The sequence below is a fragment of the Canis lupus genome, chromosome 3 (genome assembly GCF_048164855.1).
Source record: "Canis lupus baileyi chromosome 3, mCanLup2.hap1, whole genome shotgun sequence".
NCBI lineage: Eukaryota > Metazoa > Chordata > Mammalia > Carnivora > Canidae > Canis > Canis lupus.
This window is the reverse complement of record NC_132840.1, coordinates 76,239,660-76,255,561: the sequence shown is the minus strand read 5'-3', so window position 1 is coordinate 76,255,561 and position 15,902 is coordinate 76,239,660. Positions and strand designations below refer to the sequence as shown.

Here is a 15,902-nt window from a genome sequence, read left to right as displayed (position 1 = left end):
AGGTACTGTGATTTCATCTAATGAGAGAATATCTTAGTTTCGAGACTATTTTGCAATCAGTGTTTTACACTAACAGATAAAACAGTAGCTAACCCAGAGGCTACATGCAAACAAACAACAAAATGTACAGTGAACATTCTCCCTTCATTTGTTTCCTTAGCAAATAGAATTTGATTGCCGAGTTCTTCACGGAACGATGAGTCTTTTTGTGTTTTATTTCTATCTATAGACACAGAGATCTGTCCCTCTGCCATGGAGATGTTGTCTTATATGAGAATCGTATTTCAGCAAACATAATTAAACCATCACAAACAGAGCCTTCCATTAGTCAGACCAGAGTTATTGCTGTTGTGCTTTAGATGCATATGAAAGTATTTCACATTCTGCTGGGGGAAAAGAAAGACCGCTAAATATTTCATGGGCTTTTCTTGATCACATTGTTTATTTCTCAGCGTTTTAAAGAGATACTTAATTTTTCCCGACAGCTATTTTTGTCAGCACGTTAGAGAAATAGATATTAAGGGCAAAATTTGCATGGGATGCCAAAAGCTGGTATTTTCCTGGAATGATGCGCACTGTGTGCATTAAAATAAATCTCACACTCTTCCCCAGAAAATGTCCTTGGCATTTGATGTGTTCTCTAAAGCTATATTCTGGTAACGTTCTGCATCTAAGGTTTCGAGAGGAGGGGGAGAAATCATATTTTGATTGAGGCGGTTCAATAGACATTTGGGTTTTATGCAAAAAAAAAAAAAAACAAAGAGGACACTAGAGGGCGCTGTTTGATTTTTCTTTTTCCCTCTGTTGTGCTGCAGGAACCGTGCATGGGGCCCTGAAAAACTGCCATCCTGTTCTCCTAACCACGGCCAAATTGCAATGAAATACAAGGTATAGAAATCCCCTGAGTTCCAGGAGAGAGGCTGGAAGCTTCAGAATAGGGTAGATGCTAGATTAATTCAGAAATAGTCAACAAGTAATTCTTTATTACCTTAAACCTGCATGATTGTCATCTTTTGATAATTACTTAATTCCTTTGGTTGAAAGAAATTTTATTAGATCTCAAGCTCTCACTAAATGTCAAATGGTACTAAAAATAGCTAGACTATTAGACAATGTAAAACAATTAGTGCTCTCAAGTTTTGCCATCAGGATTTTGAGTAGCGTGCATAACTACTACTGGTTAAGAAACTAATTATAGAAATCCCAATTGTCAGAAATGCCAGACCCCAAGATGTTGTTTCTTTTGATATCAGACAAATACCAAGTTAATAAGATTCCCAATTAACTTCCTTTATAACCTTTGCTAAGCAAGTGCCTTTTTTTCTCCCCTTCCTTGAGGCAAATCTTTTTGAGTGGCAGGAAAAGGCACTGTTCTGGAGTTAATCTAAATATGTACGGTCGTATGATTTACATTTGTATAGTGTCATTTTTTTTAACATAAGAATATTTAGAAAGACGCTTAATATTCTCCTTTTAGAGAAGGCAAGTTAAGGTATCATGCTGTGGAGTGATTTGTTCCAAGCAGAGAATTAGTAGGAGAAGGGTCAGGATCATCTTCTAGTTCTGCCTTCCTGATAGTCAGCTAAGGGGCCTGTTTGGTTTTCATTCTGTAAAAATCTTTCTCTTTAATACAGATGGGAATGATTGACTCAAAGATAACATGACAGCTGTCACCATGATTTCCAGTTCTTCTGCCCTCCAGGCTCGCCGGAAGCTCCTACTTCCCGACTCTCAGTTTCAGCCATGCAACTTGCTTTGGACAACGACGTGGGAATAGAAGTGATACAGCGTGCCTTCCAGGATGTGATTCTCCACCTTCTCTCCCTTCTCCCTAGGTGAACCCCAAAGCATCGTGTTGAACTAGCAGCATCACAAGATAATGAAGTCTCAAGAGATACCAAGAGTTGGGGGGTGGGGTGGGGAGGATGTGGAGTAAAAGGAACCCCAGGGCACCACTGGTGGGAATATAGATTGGTGCCACCACTGTGGGAAGCAGTATGGAGGTTCTTCAAAAAATGAAACCTAGAACTAGCATTCAATTCAGCAGTTCCATTTCTGGGTATTTATGCAAAGGAAATGAAAACATGAACTTGGAAAGATATCTGCACGCCAGGTTCACTGCAGTGTTACGTGCAATAGCCAACCCACCGAAACAACTCGAGTCCAGCGATGGACAAATGGATAAAGGATTGGTGATACATGCGTGCGTGCACACACACACACACACACACACACGTAATTATTCAGCCACAAAATAAAGTGCCATTTGTGACAACATGGATGGCTCCAGAGGACATTATGCTAAGTGAAATAAGTCAGAGAAAGAGAAATCCTGCATAATCCCACTTAGACACAGATTCTTAAAAAAAAGAGAGAGAGAGAGAGAAAAGAGTAAGAGTTCACACTAAGGTTTCTTTCTTGCCTATGCCAGTAGGCTCTGGTCCTGGGAAATGATCATCACGGTAAGTCTAGTTAACATCTGTCACCTTTCATAGTTACAAATATTTTTTTCTTGCGATGAGAACTTTAAAGATCTCTTACTTTTTTTTAAAGATTTTATTTATTTATTCATGAGAGACACAGAGGGAGGCAGAGACATAGGAAAAGGGAGAAGCAGGCTCCATGCAGGGATCTCAATGTGGGACTCGATCCTGGGACTTCAGGATCACGACCTGAGCCGAAGGCAGACGCTCAACCACTGAACCACCCAGGCGTCCCTCTTACTGACTTTCAAATAAGCAATACAGTATTATTAAGTATAGTCACCGTGCTGTCCATTATATCCTCAAGATTTATTTGATAACTGGAAATTTGTACATTTTGACGCCCTTCACTCATTTTGCCCACTGCACCCCTCCCCCTAACTCTGGCAAGTCTCTGTATCTATGAACTCATTTCCTGGGGTGTTCTGTTATGGCACAACAACCTCGCTTCTCCTAATGACAGACACACTAAGGATGTCAACCAAGTGGCAAAACCAAGGGCCAAGAATAAAAGTGTGGCAAGAATAGGTTTAATTAAAAGAACTTTAAAAAAAAAAAAAAGGAAACCAAAACCAACAAACTATAATCTTTCATTTAGAGATTTCTAATGACTTTGATAAGAAAGTCAATAAAGGGAAGCTATTAAATATTAGAACACTTCCTTCTTATGTATTTTTAATTAAGATTCACCTCAGGAAATCAAGTAAAAGAAGAAATGAGACATTCTTGTGTTCAACTCAGAATCGGTCTGATCGTGAACACCTAAACCTTCAACTGTGTCAATGAGATGGTTTTTCATGTGAAAATAGAACACGCACGAACATTGGTTTCTCTCTGGGTGAGGAAGCAGCCTTGTGTCTCACTTGCCATCGGCAGTTGGGTTCCTTAACCCATCTCAATGCTCAGCATTTTCCTAGATCTCAAGATGTCCCGGTTGAAGGAGACGCATATTTTTCTCCAGCACTACCAGCTGTCCTCTTAGCCACACGGCATGTGTAACCGGCAAGACCATTTAGAATTTGTTGGCCCTCGCAGAGGACCGGGAGGTCAAAGCACCTCAGCACAGATTGCTTCTCCATCCCAACTTCTTCAGCCCAGTGCCAGTGCGATGTGGGGCCCGTTACATGCAAGACACCAGCAATCATATCCACGCCCACGGTCAAGGACGTGAGGATTTATGCTCAGCTTTTCAGAGTTCCCAGAAAAATGCAAAAATACCATGAGCTTAAATCCAAAACAACTTCAAAATAAGCTTGAAGTGGGTTTTAGTTTGTTTTTAACCTTAAAGAGAGAGGCAGTCCAGGGATTATATTTAGCAGGCCCCGCTTTGCAGTTAATTACAGCAAATGTGTGTTTATGTTCTGTATACAAAAGAGCACGCAGCCTGCTTCTCTTGTACGCCGCACGTTGACGGCCTGCTAATGCTCTGTAAGTACACACGAACAGCCGTACACCAAAATACCTTAAAGCTCTGGCCGCCAGGGTCGACCTCATCCAACCGTTGCTCCTTTTTTTTTTTTTTTTTTTTTTTTTTTTTTTGCAAACAGAGCATGCTCTTTAATGCAAAGCTTAATATCAGTAAGAATGATTCCAGTCACCAAGTCCTGAGAGTACTTGAACACAAAGTTTATTTAAGCATAAAACACATGAAAAATGATTTGGTTGATTTGTCAAAGAGAAGGGTCTGGGTCTGGGATGGGAGGTGGGGTTCCCCAGGTCTGCAGACAACATCCCGAGTGGCCAAGCTGCCATGGCAAGGTTGAGGGATGTGAGGAGAGGGAAGGAACACATCATAAACAGAAGTGAGAACACATGCATATCAGAGATCAGACTCTTCCAAACATCAGAAAGACTCCTTAGACAGAGTCGAACCTTCCAGGCATCGCTTCTCAATATTGTTCCAACAGGCCCTTTCTCTGGAAAAACTATGTTCCAGAAACAGCACTGGTTTGACAGATTTTGCTGGTTAGACTTCCGGTCAGACCTCTCTAACCAGAATTTTTTTTTTCCTTTACTGGTTTTTCATGGGAACCAAAGTTTCTAGTGACAACTGTTTAGAGATTTTAGGCAAGATACCTGCTTTCCACAACTGGCTTTTGGAAGCCCCGTTGGGTCCTGAAAGAGGAGCTGGGAGTTTCACGCATTACTGGGACTCTGACTGTTTGAGGCAGATGGTATCACTTTGAGATGCTGGACACTTTCAAATAAGCTTTGACTTAAGGGCACACACTTTTATCCTACGGGGAGTTGAAGTAAGTAAATTACAGTACTTTATATAGCAACCTTGAGTTAATTATGAGGTCGTGCCTGATTTATAGACAAAATGCCATAGTGAAATCTGGGTCATGATGAGAAGCAGCGTCCAAACTTGAAGTTCAATGGAAGAATTAGAGGCTGTGAACAGAGAGGAACACAGTAAGTCCTATGATGAAAGATAGCTGTTTGGAATCAGAACTCTTTGTGGTACTCAGCGAAATGAATGAACCCACTTTCTTCATTGCCAAGAACTCACTTTATCCAAATGGTGCTGACTGAGGCAGGAAAGCAGCAGAATTAACTCAACCTTTAGCAGAGTCCTGCTAACCTCAGGGAAACCATGTGCTAAGGCTACTGCAAGAAATGTCCTTTGTTGGATCAAATATCCTAGTGCCAGCCACACCCCAGGTAGACTCGGTGACCAGATTTAAGGCCAATATTTGATCCTTAAATAGGTGGGTAACTTACTTAAAAAAAAAAAAAAGTCACCTTCATCTTTTAGATAGAACAGGGCCCCAAAGGTTAAACATATATATAGCTCCAAGATGGTGCTAGAATGCCTCAGCACTTCCCTCATCTTCCCATCTTAATCTTAATTTCTGGAATTTTCATAGGTCACTTGCTGACTGAGTGGGCCACGCATATGGGCTTCCCATATGCGTGTCTCCCTGCGCCCCCAGCTGCCTGCCCGGAATGGGAGGTGCATCTACCTCTGCAGCTCTTGCCGTCTTCCTGCAGGGTCCCCGTCACACAGCTACACAGAGGCCCATCGACCCGGCTCGTGCAAATCTGCTCACACCCTCCATTGTCCTCACACCAGTCCAGCCCTGAAAGAGAGCCGCTGGTCAGATCAACCGCAGACAGGCCAAATCTTCAATGCGTATCTCCCGGCAAAGCTTCAAAGAGAGGAGAGGAAGAAGAAAAGCCCAGGGCTGCTGTGGCTTTTTTGGGTTCATGAAAAGCTTTCATTATGGTGTCCTCCACTTCCTATTCACCAGATTCACATCGTAGTTGAAACACACCCAAAAGTTAGTCCAAGCCTTCAAATGCCATTGTTTTAATTAATACTTTATGATGTGTTTGGGGGGGGACATACGTACTTTTTCTCCTAATAGGTCCCACTGAAATGATCTGTTCTTTAGGTTCTTTGGTATAATCTGTGGCAATCCTGGAATTTTGTGGGCAAGTCTGAAAGACAGAACACCAGAGGGAAAACTCACACAATTAAGCTGATCACTTATTCTTCACCACGTCTCCAACCTCCAAAAGAGGCAGTGGTTCCAGCCTCAAGCACTATCGCTGCTCAGATTAATTAGAACCAATGCATTCTTGATCATGGAGCCCCACTGGGACTCTGGGCTTTATGTTGAACAGAATTAAATATATTCTCCACATTAAGAATTGGATTCAAAGAGGCTCCCTTCCCTTCCCAGGAATGAGGACCGTTGCACCGCATCAGGCAACAGGGTAGGCGGTGGCGTCTGTAAGTGGCTCTGCCCATAATTCGCAGCTTGATTCTGCAAGTGTTGGGGAAGCATAAAGCTGGAGCGTTAAAGACCAGGAGGCAGATACCAGGGCAGTAAAATCTTAGGGACACAGCCGTATGTGGTGAGGACGTAAGCCTGGCATGGAAGAGAGGACAGATTTGTCACGTCTTTCCAGCAGCCCCCCGCCCGCCACCCCCAGAGCTTCAGGCCCTGGCGTGGATCTGGATGAGCTGTAGGAAAGTGGCTGTCTAAAGAACACCTGGATAAAGTATCCTGAAGCCAGGAGTTGCTTTGGGAGTGTGGTGGACCTTGTCCCCACTGTTCCCTTCAGATTCAGGTGGCCAGGCTCCTTGAGACTCTGGTGCTGGGGCGGTGGTCCTCCCTCCCCCAGGGGATATTTGACAATGCAGAGGGTAGAGGCATTTTTGGGTGGGGCAACTGGAGAGGAGGTACTCTGCGTCTAGTGGGTAGAGGCCAGGGATGCTTCTCAACATCCTATGATGCACCGAACAGTCCCTATGACAAAGAACGATTTGGTCCAAAAGGCCAACGGTACCAAGGTTTGAGAAGCCCCAATCTAGTGCTCTGCCCATGACAGACTGACATTTCAGAGACAAAGAGGAGTAAATGGACATCATTCTACCGCATTCTCTCTGCTGCTGTCTCACCAAAGATGACTTCCACCCTTATAAGCATCTGGGTTGGAATCACCCAACTTAGCCACTTCCTAGTGCCGCGTGAGTGCCGCAGAACTCTCAGGGGACACCCAGATCCTGGCCTCTGTGATCTCCATGTTGGGAAAACTGGGACAGTGAGAAACAGGGCCAGGCATCCCATTTTCACACCCTCACTTACTATCTTACAGGAGTACTTCTCGGAATCACACAGTGATACTGCGCAGTGAAGGTGAACCTCATCATAGTCCCCAATGAACTTGAAGACGGTGACGTGAAAGCGACAGGTGAGTGAGACACCGTTCTCCTCGATGCCAATGGTGTTATCTTTAATGTTCTGACACCTATTCAGGAAAAAATGGGATCTTTGCTTCACACATTGGCTTTATTTCACAAAACAAAAAACAAAAAACAAAACAAAAAAAAACCTCATCACAATAGGGTCTGGATGTCTTTGCATTTGAGATGACCTCTGGGCTCTGTGGGGTTCTCATTTGCTACCAGTCCTATATATCTTCATGGTTTGTTTGAAAAGCATCAAATAACACCTCAAATTAGTATCCCAACTACAACCAAAAGTGAAATGATGGCCCCCTACCCCCCTGCAGCTTCACCTTCTCATGGTGCCCTCACCACCCTGAGCTTTATTGATACAACTCAACACACATGATGATCAGTCCCCACCTCAGCTGTACTTCCTCCGGCCAATTTCCAGGGTGGGGAGAGGAGGGTCCCCTGCTTCAACCCCTATTGGGCTGCTTTTGCACATGTTCAAAGAGGTGGGAGCTGGAGGATGAGGAGGAACTGTCTGGGATGAGCTGAGACTCCTTATGCTGTAGGTGGCCACCTCTTCTCCAGCTCCCCCACCGCACCCCCACCTCTTCGTGGTACTGAGCCAGTGGCCAGTGACGGCCACACACAGAGTTCCCCAAACGCATCACAGCCTCTTATGCCCCATTGCCTTTTCCATATGAAGTTTCCCCAATCTAGAATACTTCCCATGCAGGCAATTCTCCTGCTCTTTCCCCAACACCAGTCTGTGGCACCCCCTTCTCTACAAATACCCCCTAGCACCACCCTGACCAGGCAGGAACAGGTGGCCTTCCCTGGATTCCCAGAGCGCAAGAATCAGGTTGTAATCCCCACTGCGTCTCGAACACACTATAGGACACGCAGGATGGATCTAACCATCTTTGTGGATGAATGAATGAGGGAACAAATGCATGGTGCCACCATGGCCAAGGTTGGCCAGTACAGGCCAAGAAGTTATCTAAAAATGATGAAGATAAAAAGAGTGACTCTTCTTCTTCTTTTTTTAATCTTTCCTTCCCTGAGCCCACAGAATTAAATAGCTTAGTGATAAGGAAAATTAAAACCTGAGGTTATCCCTCCAGCATCCCCACACCTATTAGGTTTTGTAATCAGTCTTCAAGGCAATTGTCTCTTCAATGTTTCAAAATTAAAACCTACTTGCCATACTTTTCATTGTCACTATTATTCATTTGAATGATCTAAATTGGTTCGAAGTTTCAAAAATGTTGGCAGCCCTCCAATCTTCACATGGGCCTTCCCTCTTAACCAGACCACCCCCTCCCAGAGAGGGGACTTGATCTTGGGGTACCAGAAACACATGGAGCAGAAGCACGGAGCCTGGGGAAGCGGGGACACGCTAGGTGGATGCGTGCCTTGGTGTGAGCACACAAGCCAAGCACCCGAACCCTTTGTCCACCATCAGAGGAACAACTGTCCTTTCCTCTGTCCAGGTGTGTGAAGAGGAGGGAGAAGTGACCGGCATGTTGGGACTTCTGAGTCACTGGGAGGTGCCACTGCTGCCCTCAACGGAGCTGGAGAGGAAGAGCTGACCACCCTACCCCCACAAAATTCTGATGCAAACCTATTTTGCTGCTCATGCTTTCATCACTGTGCATTCGTTTTCCCACCAGACAAGTTCACCAGGTAAATAATGATCATGTCCCTCCAGAAAAAGGTCAGAGGGACTCATGAATTAAAACACCTCCATATGACGAAAGCAAACAAGAGTTTCACCTGAAGGTTTTTGTTTAGGTCCTGGGGGAGGCTGAGATTTATGAACACGCTCAATCGCTCTCCTCTCTGGGTCAAGTCTATTAAACGCTGTTTAAAAACTGCTAAATGCCACTGTGTCCTCCAAAGGAGACAGAGGCCTGATAACTGGGCTCACATCTGCACAGGGGCTTAGATCTGAGATCTTTCACTTTAGGAAAGGACTTTGATGGGAAGGAGAGGCATCCAGGCTGTGAGCCACCAAGGTGTCACCAAGTCCTTCCCTTTGCCTCTGAAGAGCCTAAGAATCAGCTCAGGAAGTCAAAAGCCCCAGCACTCCGTGCCACAAGTCCTGGCCAGCCAGCTGGGAGGTGGTGTGTCTTAATACTTGAAAGGATCTCTCTTCTGTCCCTGGCCAGCTGAGTGGCCGCAGGTGAACTGTGTACCTAACTTCTCTGCAAAGTAGTTGGATATTTACTGTTTGCCCAGAACCACACCTTCTTTTGAGAAACTATTTCTTTTCAACCTTAAAGCTAATTATAGTATCCACAGTCCTCCCTGACCACCTCAGGGCAGGTGTGTTGACTCAGGCTAGTGATAGGGGTCAGGACCCCTTAAACCCCAATCTGGCACCTTAGCATACTGAGTATTTTTTTTCCTAAAGATTTTATTTATTTATTCACGAGAGACACACAGAGAGAGGCAGAGACACAGGCAGAGGGAGAAGCAGGCTCCCTGCGGGGAATCTGATGTGGGACTTGATCCCAGGACCCCAGGGTCTTCCTGAGACAAAGAGGCTCAACCACCGAGCCACCCAGGTGCCCTGGCATACTGAGCATCTTAAGGTGAAGGAGTTTGAGAAAACAGCAGAAGCAAAAAGGTCACCCTGAACTCCCCCTGACTCCTGTCCCCTGAGACAGGTCAGAAAGCCCTCATGTGTTGAGGTGCCCTCCCTCCTAAAGGAAGGGAGCATCCTTCTCTCCAAAGACAGAGGACACCACGAAGAAGCCTAAGAGGTTTTTCCAGCTTTCTCCTGTTAGTCTGTCTTTAATTGTCACAGCTGGCCAGAATTACTGTCACTTGACATAACCAGCATGTTTTTATTTTTTTATTTTTTTAATAAAAGAGATTGCTTTTATTTAAATAAAATAGAAAAGACACTACATTCATAGAACCAGCATGCTTTTAAAAAATAAAAATAATTCTCATTTTTGTTGGGTGGTCTAGAGTCCTTTCTCCTGATTCATTCCTGTGGTAAATTATGTTACATAAGCTCTGTGCTTCCGGAAACAGTAGGTGCCAGGCATTTAGCGGTGAATAAGAAGAAACTCCTGATTTTATAGGCAACTATAGTTTATTCTATTTATGCTCTTATTCTATTCTGTTATTCCAGTTCTTTTCAGACTTTGACAGGTGTCCTGTTCACCAACCATCAATTATTCTCATGACATGCTTTCATTTGCAGGTGATCCACATTTCTCTCAAGCTGAAATGCCAAGTAGGCAGAGAAGAGTCCCCTCCTGGATTACACTGAAAATATTTTGTAGCTAATCCCACAGGGACTCAGGGACCTACTACTAAGTTGCTGTTGACTTTAAGCAACTTGCTTTGGTCTCACTAAGCCTCAGCCTGCTCATCTAAAGCAAGGCTTACAATGTCTACCTCACAGGCTGTGAAGAGAATTCTAGTTCATGGATGTAAAATACAAACACTAGCTGCCATTCGCTTCTCCAAAGATTGTTGAGATTGTTGACCAAGATTCATACTAAAGGCTCTGAAACTGTCCTCTGATAAGAGGCCACTCACCCTCCTTCAATGATGAAGTATCGGAGTTTGTCATTGCTGTCACGGGAGGGGGTGGCATAGCATTTGTTCAGCGTCAGAATCAAATGTGTGGAGTCAGCTCCAACCACAAAGACCCCTACATACAGCACATCTCGCGTCGTCAACACCACTTCACCCTGGCGATAAGGATGTTTGTAGGAGGCATTTTTGTAGAGAGCCATCTTGGTGGTGAAGCTGCCTTCTTGGGTTGGAACTGTGAGGTTAATGACACTAAAAGGGAAACAATCATGAGGTGAGGAACCCCAGACCCCAAGTTATATTTATTCAATCACTACCACTTTCAAGCTAAAAATGCAGAGGGAAGGCAAAACAGAGGAGAGTAAAGTCTAAGTCCAAAATGGTACCCACAAGCCACATGTGGCAATTAGAATTAAATTTAATTAAAAAAATCAATTCCTCAGCACCCCTAATCACATTTCAATTGCTCCGTTTCCATATACAGCTATTGTATTGGATAGCAATACAGTACGTTTCCATCATTGTGGAAAGTTCTATTGAGCAGTGCTGGTCCAAGGTGTTTAGGTGCAGAAAATATGAACTATTTCTTCTCCAGTGTTTCAAAGACAAATGCTAGCAAGCAATTTTGATTATGCTAACCTTGACTGTCAAGGAAAAGACAAAGCAATGCACACAGCCCATGAGATTCTTTACCTTAGCATAGGCTTCACAACAGAATCTAAAGAGATCTTGATATCCAGCTCATAAGCGCACGAAAATTCCACATTGATCGTCCGGTCCCTAGTGATGATGTTGCCGGTGTTGTTGGCACTTTCGATCCAGATTGTGTTTTTATACATAATATGAGTGCCATTGGACTGCAGAGCAAAGGAAGGTCAGAAATCATTAAATGTGGGAGTATGTGGCTTGCATTTCAAATCCTCAGCCCTGAAAATGGAGATGTGGCTTCATTCCACACATAACCCAGAGACTGGTGTAAGTCAGGATGGAGCCAGCTTCGGCATTTCCTAACAATAATAACGAAAGGACTGCGACAGATGTCAACAGCACCCTTCAGTCTGACAACCTTGAGTGTCCACGGAGGCTGGATTCACATACCCTGAATTCTAACGACGACCAGCCCCAGTCATCTGTGGACACCCAAGCTGGGGACATCCCGAAGCATTGCCATCCTGGGGTAATATAAACCTTCCTTTTCACTTCCTAATCTAAAATCTCTCCCCCACCAATCTTCTACCAAGCCTTCCCACAGGTACCACAATGAACAAATGCAGGTTGCACTGCTCACTCATCCACCTCCTGATAAAGCATTAATGCACACGGGGAGGAGAAGGAGGAGGAGGAGGAGGAGGAGGAGGAGGAGGAAGCGAAGCAGAAGAAGAAAAAGAAGAAGAAGAAGAAGAAGAGGAGGAGGAGGAGGAAGAGGAAGAGGATGACTATGGAGGAGGAGAAGATGACAACGATGACAGCAGAAAGGAACAGGGGGATAAGAAGCAAGAAGCTTTGCCAACCTATCAATTGGATAATCTGACATAAAAAGTTGGGACCTTGATGTATCTCTGCAGCCAACTGTTAAATGGTGTCTGGGACACCCTTCCCCCCAAAAAAACAGCTGAACCCAGCCATCTGTACCTGGAAGAAGAAGAGAAGCATGAACAAAGTAACAAAAATTTGTCAATACGCAGGGCAGAGGATGCCAGCAGACAGCGTAAACTGAGGACAGGAACCTGCCACTTACCATGAGCTTTCAGTTCAATTAACCACTCAGCACCAGACGACTCTTCTCCTTGATGTCTTGCATTTTGTATACGCCTTGTGCTGTTTTCCACGGAGGATATTTCTAAGCAGACCACCCTGAAGTTGGCTTTAAAGACACTCAATGTGCAAACACCCGGCGCTGTCACTACCTCGGCCAGATGTTCTTTCCGGCCCCAGGTTCTCACCTGCACAATGTTGCCACAGTTCCCTTTGGTGTTGTTGATCTGAAAGGAGATGAAATCTTCCCCCTCGATGTGGGAGCACCGCCTGTCATTGATCCTCACGCCCTCCCTCTCAAAGCCGAGCTGGAAGAGTTTGCACTTAGATATGGAAACTTCCATCTGGGCCGCCTTGCAGGTCACCTCGGCATCAATAATGTCATGGGAGTCTGTAGGGAACAGTTATAACAGGAAGGCTAGTCAGAGGGAGCTGGTGGTGCTGCAGGGGTGGGGGTGAGGCATCCTGTTACCGGGGGCTAATGATCTTCATGCAGTGGCTGGGCATTTCTAATTAAGCTTTGATCCAACCAAATGAGTATATGAATTCATTCAAAACAATAGCTGGGACACCGTTAAGCTTTTTTTTTTTTTTTTTTTTTTTTTTTACAGATGAAAATGCTAATAAAATGTTTCGTCTTTTCTTCACAGACCCAGGACCTCATCCCACTTTGATGGGAGTGACTTCCCCATAAGCTGCACGCCGCATCTGGCTTATCCCAGAGTGGCTGAAGGACATGCCCTTGGGTGACAGCAGCATTGGGCAGGCCACTCCTAAGGCCCCCACGGACCCCCAGGCACGCTAGGAGCACTTGCTTTTTGACACGATTGCGCCAATTGACATTTTCCAGGAGCACATAAACAGAGGGTTAATGAGCCCTGTAGAAACAGAGAGAAGCATTTCATCTGCTCAGGTGAAACCCTTGAACAGCACCCCTCCTAGGAAGCCTTTTGGTTCATTATGATGTTACAATTTAGCACTCCTGAGTTATTTGGTTCAGGCAAGGGCGCAGAACTGGGGGGGTCAATGCAGCCCCCCTTCAGGCCAACATCACTGGTGTGCCCCACAAGGCTATTCCTACCCCTAAGGGGCTGCCCTTAGGGGTTAGGACTGGGACCTGGGGTCCGAGTTGTTTACTGTTTGCTTCAAACACTGCAGTTGTTTCTTCACCAATTAATGGCTTTCAGCGAGCCTGAAAGCACCTGGCACCCTGCTCCGAGGCCTCTGTGTTTGCTGCCCACTGCCTGACCTCCCTGTGAGCCTAAGAGATCAACTGGGATCTCTCAGATGTTAAATACGGCCCCAGATGGAACTGGCTGATTCTATCCACGCACACATTTAGGTATTATGATTTATTGAAGAAAAGGATGTCGCTATGAGGAGACGAGCATTAGCCTACTTTGAAGACATCAGGCTGCTTCCTGGTTCTGCCCCAAGGCTCCCCAGGGCTTCGCACCACGGGTCTCTAACTAGCGAGGCCGCAGGGGCTCCACCCTTAGAGCCCTTCGGGCCGCCAGGCGGGGAGGTGGCAGGTGTCACTCACTGTTGTTGTAAGGCGGCGGCTCCACGCAGCCACACAGCTCTCCTCCGTTTTCCAGCTCACAGGTCCGGTTGGGACAGTCCGCCCCCACACAGGGATCCTCAACCACTCCTGCTAAAAAGGAAAACAAACAGAAACACGCACGATTTGATTTTCACACCCACGCTCGGCAGCAGGTGGCTGCACCCTGGACTTGCCACTGTCGTGGAACTGGCGGCGGTCAGATGGCAGCTGCGAATGAACAGACCACTTTTCCAGAAAGTGATGACAGCACTAGTGATCGGGCCCCTGCTCCAGGCCCTGCACCCGGCTTCATGCTTGGGGCCGCGGTGTCTCCCCTAACCCTCACCATCATTCAGGGACCTCATTTCCTAGCTGACACGTGCCCAAGGTCCACACAGCGGAAGGTAGGGGGTGAGGATGGAACGCAGAGTCACCCTGAACCGCCAACATCTACCACGATTACTGTTCTTAAGATACCCTGTTCTACGCATGACATGCATTTGTATCTTTGTACTTGTACAGAGTAGGGGCCAACCCTTTATCTCCATACTCCCTGCACCCAGCCTCCTCAAAGCTGCTGCTCAATAAATATTTGTCAAGAATGAAAATTTCAGGGCCAGTTAAGTCCCAGAGAGGTCCTTCGAATAGGACTTGCTGGTCTGCTTTGATTCATAGCCTACTTTCCCCCCATAAACTTCTATGTACTTAATTTTATAAAAATAGACCAACCAAAGTCTACACGCGGCTCGCCAGCACTGACTTAGATTAATTGTACTGTTTTGCCAACAAGGGTAAAACTAAGTAAAAAAGCAAATGTATGTGGCGTGTCACCATCATCATATTATAAACAATTATTTCTGTAGCAGATGAGTCCACAGACCACCTGCAAGATCGTCAACTCCCCGGTTTAAGGAACACTAATTGAGAGCATTTTCTTTTAGAAACTTGTTTCCTTATTTAAAGAATCTCTCTCCCGATCAGATATAATAATCCTCCTATTCATCATGGCATGGGATGGTGAGTGCTAAAGAAACAACAACTGTTCCATCCCAGCATGAGCCAAGTTAGCTTTAAGAATTTAAAAACAAAGCAAAACCCCATGCTGCCTCAGATGCGTCTCCTGACTCAGCTGCCATGCCCCTCTGCTAAGTATCTCATTGTAATATGTGGGAGGTCAGGGGTGGCTTAGCATCACCCTGTCTTAATTCCCAGAAATTCAACTAAAGGAGAGCCATCGGCAGAATGGAAATACGTTTATTTTTAAAGGCTTCCTTTTTTAAAGATCCTTTCACTTGACCAGTGTGTCCAGTACCTACACGGTGCTAAATACCCAGCAGCCACTCAACGGAACATTACAGTTGATTAACACAGCATGAAAACAACCCAGAGATTAACAAAAGCGTGGAGGTTACAGTCCACAGAAGGAAAAAACACCTCACTTGGAAATATGTTGGTCCTTATGCCAGTTATCAGATAAGACATGCCCTTCTATAGAGGGAAAATTTTAAGGTTTCAAGACAGTTAATTTTAAACTTACTTTAAGTACTGCTTATTAGCACAACAGGGTAAAATATTAAAGTTATCAACAAATTATATTGATTTCCAGCAGAGACTAGTAATTTGCTTATTAAGAGTTTCTGAAATCACTGGATACCTATTTTAATCAACGACATTGTTTTTAGTTCTGAATTAAGTGCATCCCTACCCTTGATCAGGGTTAGTCTGCAAATGTATTGAAATGCACGCAGTCTTGCAAGGTGCCAGTTTTCATGGTGGTACCTGCTTGCACATCGGGTTGGTGGTGCATACACATTCTGTTGGCCACAATATCACACTGCATTAATGAGACAGGGGACCATTTATGTATATGGACACATAT

General features: G+C 45.1%; 1 protein-coding gene across 1 annotated transcript in view; it reads right to left on the bottom strand.

Moving 5' to 3' along the window:
- Positions 1 to 4,398: 4,398 nt before the first annotated feature.
- Positions 4,399 to 15,902, bottom strand: part of TECTA (tectorin alpha) — a 65,700-nt gene continuing 54,196 nt past the window's right edge. Inside the window, exons 15-22 of the mRNA XM_072822401.1 lie at positions 14,024 to 14,134; positions 12,669 to 12,871; positions 11,419 to 11,582; positions 10,729 to 10,977; positions 7,082 to 7,244; positions 5,840 to 5,927; positions 5,450 to 5,566; positions 4,399 to 4,877 (exon numbers count right to left, since the gene is read on the bottom strand). Coding sequence (XP_072678502.1) covers positions 4,777 to 4,877; positions 5,450 to 5,566; positions 5,840 to 5,927; positions 7,082 to 7,244; positions 10,729 to 10,977; positions 11,419 to 11,582; positions 12,669 to 12,871; positions 14,024 to 14,134 — 1,196 coding nt within the window. The 3' untranslated portion in view covers positions 4,399 to 4,776. The remainder of the gene's footprint in view (positions 4,878 to 5,449; positions 5,567 to 5,839; positions 5,928 to 7,081; positions 7,245 to 10,728; positions 10,978 to 11,418; positions 11,583 to 12,668; positions 12,872 to 14,023; positions 14,135 to 15,902) is intronic.